This window comes from Ammodytes marinus (assembly GCF_949987685.1).
Source record: "Ammodytes marinus genome assembly, chromosome: 19".
NCBI lineage: Eukaryota > Metazoa > Chordata > Actinopteri > Uranoscopiformes > Ammodytidae > Ammodytes > Ammodytes marinus.
The window spans coordinates 26,319,423-26,324,422 of NC_137223.1; the positions used below are offsets into that span (position 1 = coordinate 26,319,423).

The 5,000-nt window shown below is 38.0% G+C and overlaps 1 protein-coding gene across 1 annotated transcript in view; it reads left to right on the forward strand.

The window, feature by feature from the left end:
- Window positions 1–5,000, forward strand: part of LOC307265743 (rho guanine nucleotide exchange factor TIAM2-like) — a 30,549-nt gene that overhangs the window by 4,923 nt on the left and 20,626 nt on the right. The window contains exons 4-10 of the mRNA XM_080047538.1: window positions 191–381; window positions 772–863; window positions 1,535–1,757; window positions 2,225–2,417; window positions 3,026–3,199; window positions 4,268–4,402; window positions 4,732–4,894. Of these exons, the coding sequence (XP_079903664.1) occupies window positions 191–381; window positions 772–863; window positions 1,535–1,757; window positions 2,225–2,417; window positions 3,026–3,199; window positions 4,268–4,402; window positions 4,732–4,894 (1,171 nt within the window). The remainder of the gene's footprint in view (window positions 1–190; window positions 382–771; window positions 864–1,534; window positions 1,758–2,224; window positions 2,418–3,025; window positions 3,200–4,267; window positions 4,403–4,731; window positions 4,895–5,000) is intronic.

Consider the following 5,000-nt stretch of genomic DNA (forward strand, 5'->3'; position numbering starts at 1 on the left):
ACATTATTTCACATTGAAAGTATTGTTTTTTGTGTATATTAAGAACCCTGTTTTGGCCGCAAATCAATGGCAACTTTATTTGACTGTTTTCTCTGTATCTTTTCCTTTCTCTGTTTGGTATGTTTCCCTTATGAATATAAACTGAACGATGTTGGTACTGACAATAAAAAATATTCTCAAACAAACGTAGGTGTTGCTGAGTAAGGATGGCAGCATGCGAGTGGAGTTCACAGCGAGTCGTGTGGAGCCGACGGCCGCCAATCAGACGCAGCCTCAGACTCAGAGCAGCAAAGGAAGTTCACTGAGCTCAGACGGATCCTGGTACGACTCACCGTGGGGCAACCAGCTAAACGACAACGTGTTCGAAGCTAACAACACCGGGTATGTTTTAATTTTATTTTAATTTTTTTATTCAATTTCAGTTTTATTTTATTTTATTTTATTTTATTTTATTTTATTTTATTTTATTTTATTTTATTTTATTTTATTTTATTTTATTTTATTTTATTTTATTTTTTATAGCCTATATATTTTTTATTCTATTTAATTTTATTTATTATTACTATTAGTTTATTTTAATTTTTTTTATTATTTTAGCACCGGGTAATGTAACTTACAATATTTACTCAAGTACTGTATTTAAAAGGTGCTGCGAGGAACTTTTAAATATTTGTGAAACAGTCAAATCAAAATGGAAGCAGCCCCTCAAGTAGTACTGTAATATTAGCAACTAAGGTACCTACTTTTACTCAAGTATATGTTTTGTTTCAGGTTCTCTTTACAGCACTGCGGGTTCGCGACAGAGGGGAACGCAAACAACACATTCTTCTCAGCCGAGGTGGATGTCCCAACTGCATTTAAAGGTACGGTGTGTAGAATTTATTGGTCTTTTTCAGAACAGACTTAGTAGAAATGGAATATATAATATTCATCAGTATGTTTTAAATTGTGTAAAATCGATGGAAAATTAAAGTTGCTTATTTCTTAGAATGAGACTTTTCTAGACGGAGGCCGCTATACAATGGTCTTAAGCGTTTTTATATATAGTGGGCGTCCTGGGGAAATGCACCTGTTAGAAGACCAAGAAGAAGAAGTACTATAGAATAAATAACTAAATACATCTTCAACTCACCACTTGATATTGTCGAAAGTGCAGTGGTGGATGATGCCATCTTTAGTAACTATAGCTTCTTGTCATCGAAGGCCACCGTAGCTTCTGTAAACTCCACCGAAAAGGAAAGGGGTTAGCAAGGGAGCGTTGACATCTAAATTTTTCACCACTAGATGCCAGTAAATATTCAGATTTTTACACATTGCACCTTTAAAGGAATACTTCACCCATACGGAACCGGCCGTCTTTCCTCAGTCTTCCCTTGGCCCAGCTGACCTGTTAATCCTAACCCGACATTTTACCATGTGTGATGTCACGCATGGGAAAATTTAGGGTTAGACAGTGAGACCATAAAACGTCTTCATATTTCCACTGAAGAAGTAGGCTATGTCTTTAACTCAAGCCTTCTCTTCCCCACTGCAGACACTAACGGGTTCGGTTCGACTGTAGATTTCAACACGTGCTCGTCCGGCAGTCGGACAGAAGACAGCGGCATCGGAGATTCTGTGATTTTAAATTCTGATTTTAGAGATTTCAGTTTGACTTCTCCCTCCACCTCGTCGCTGGATAACGTTTACTCCAGTAACAACACACTGCTGCCGGCTTTCCCTCCCGCACCCGACTGCTCTGTGCTACTGAATACAGGGTTTGTTTTTTCTTAATCTTTTTTTATTACTTTATATTATTTTAGGAGCAGAAAATCATCTTAACTTTTTTATTTTATTTTATTTTTTATACTTTATTGTAAGAGTAGAAAAAGGTAAGCATCTTACTGTTATTGTTCACGTTTACAGCATCCTACCTATTTTTTGTGTGCAAACAATTAAACGATAACAGAAAGTAAGTAGTAATTAAGGAATATAAATACAAAATTTAAATTTAAAAAAGACGAAAAAGTAATATACATATATACATAACAGAAAATCTTAAACACTGTGGTATGGTACATTATAATTTTTACGTATCACATTTGTTCATATATATTTTGTATATATATATTTTCATCTTTCAAGCACATTTTCAAACCTTGAAAAAAAAAAAAATTTAAATCAAGCATTTTTTCCAATTTCCATTTAATTTTTTATATATAATGTTTTTTTTCAAACTTTCCAGATTCTGTTCCGACCCAAAAGGAAGTGATGTCACCCAGGAGAAGGCGGGGCTAGGTTACTCCTCCCACACATTGCCATGCCGACGGCCCGAACCCCAAACCACCTCAAACTGCCGAAAAGACTTTCTGAAAAGTCGCATCCAACGCCTCAGCGACTGGACCGGAAGTCTCAGCCGCAAGAAGAGAAGGGTCCAGGTATTTTATTTATTTACATTTTTCAATTTCGAGGAACTTCCAGTTTGTGTTAATTCTAGCGCCCCCCTTTGAACTAAAGCGGTAGTGTTTTTACCACGCCAGCTGTTGTTCCTGGGTGAGCGTATACCCATGACAAAGAAAAACTATATAAAAATAGCATTCTTTGCACTGATGGTCTCGTTTGCTGTTACATGTAATTCATGATCATCAGAGGAAAAATGAGACTGTTTCAGAAATATTTAAAAGTTCCTCGTAGCTCCTTCAATGAAGCCTACGTCTTTCATTTAATAATGATAATTTAAATTAAAAACAAAGATGGAAACTTAAATTTATCTATTGTACATTTTCAACTTCTTTAGTTTACTGTGTATTGCACATATAGTAACTTAGCCCATTAGTGTAAAATAATGCTATTTTTATATAGTTTTTCTTAATGCCTTTGTCATGGGTTTACACTCACCAAGGAACAACAGCTAGTGTAACAAAAACACTACCGCTTTTGTCCAAAGGGGGCGCTAGAATTAACACACACTGAAAGTCCCCCTAATTACCTTCAATAATAAACCAAAGATATTAAACATTAAACTCTCATTTCATTCCCTCTTTAGGAGCCGATTGGAGATGTTTTCAGCAACGTGCCGGACTCAACGCTATGGGCTTCGAACCCTCTTCACTCTCTCAACCAAACCCAAACCCAAACCCATGTCCCTCCGGTTTACCACTTCAGCTCAGCCGGGAACCTCACACACAGCCAGACCATGTGTCCCAAATCACACTCTTCTGTGAGTACACTTTACTTTCGTGCCCTGCGTGAACTACAGTATGTACTCACTTGATCACTTAATCAGCTTTTCGTTCTCAAAAAACTTTTTCTCACTCAGCAACCTGCCAAAAATATCAATGAAAAAAAAAATTGAAAAATGGACTCCACTTATATATTATAAAGCTCTTTTCCCTGGTTTTTCACAGACCCAAAGCGCTTTACATTGTTTTAGAGTAGACACATTCACCCAATCACACACACATTCATACACTGATAGCAAACCCAAACCCAAACCCATGTCCCTCCGGTTTACCACTTCAGCAGAACCATGTGTCCCAAATCACACTCTTCTGTGAGTACACTTTACTCTTGTGCACTAAAACAGGTACAGGTAGAGTTCGGCAGATTTAAGATATAATGTCGGAATTTGTTAAAGAAAATAAATATGAAGGAATTTATTTTAATTTGTTGCTTTAAGTTGTTCCAGGAGTCGGGGGCACTGAAGCTAAAATAAATTAAAATCTTTCCCAGCTCAGACCGGGCTTGTGGGACATAAAGCATAAGCATGTCAGTGGAGCGGGTCTGATAAAGCCCATCTGAAATTTGCAGCATTTCTGTTAAATAACGAGGAAGCTTCCCGGTCGTATTAAATGACGATTGTATTTGACTAGCTTTTCCTCTACTGTTAATTTTTTTTAAAGCTTTTCTCATCGAAATAGTCTCAGTCCTCTTCACAGCAGACCCGGGTTAGAATCCAGCCCAGGTCGTTCTCTGCATGTCATTCAACTCTGTCTCTCTAAACTGTCTAATAAATGTCTTATTTATTTATAACTCAATGTCTCTCAGTAGATGTTAAATGCTTTATGTCTCTGGGAGTGCTGACTTAATTCCGTTGTATTGTTGTCTGACCTTCAATAGCGACAATAAAACTACCTGAACTCAACAAAAAGAACAAAAATGCCCCAAAAAATTATCTTTAAAAATAAAAAATAAAAAATTAGCGACATTCTCTTTTCCTCATTTTAATAAACTGTGTATTTCTTATATCACCATTTACTAATCAACAGTGTATTCCTTGTATAACCAGAGCCAGAGCCAGAGCAGTGACGTCCAGAGACAGAACGTCTACGAGAGCTTCATGCAGGAGCTGGAGACGGTTTGCAGCAGCAACACGGACCGGACTGAGCCTTCAGAGGGAGAGGACGAGATGGAGGGGGAGGAGGTAGGATTATTCCTTTATTTATTTTCTTTCTTTCTTTTTTGTAGATTATTTGTTGGCATTTTCAAGCTTTATTGGATAGTACAGAGTTGAAATACTGTAGAGAGAGAGAGAGAGAGAGAGAGAGAGAGAGAGAGAGAGAGAGAGAGAGGGGGGATGACATACAGTGAAAGGTCAACGGGCCGGATTTGAACCCACGACCACTAACATTTTATTCGTTTAAAGATGTGTTCAAATGAATTACATTTTTGATTTTCATTATTCGCAAAATCCCCTAAAAAAAGCTTGACATATTGTTCTTTATCCCTATACCCCCCCCCCTCCCCCTATAGGAGTATACAGTGTGTGATCATCAGGACGTGTTAGAGAGCGACCCCGGTGTGGTGCGACGCGCCGGGTGGCTTTCCTTCAAACCTCAGATCACCGTCAACAAAGACGCAAAGCTGGAGCTGGTGCCACGCCGCAAGTGGAGACAATACTGGGTCACTCTGAAAGGTAGGGCTGGTTCACTCACTCACTCACTCACTCACTCACTCACTCACTCACTCACTCAGAAACTCACACACACACACACACTCTGAAAGGTATGGGAGGAAAATAT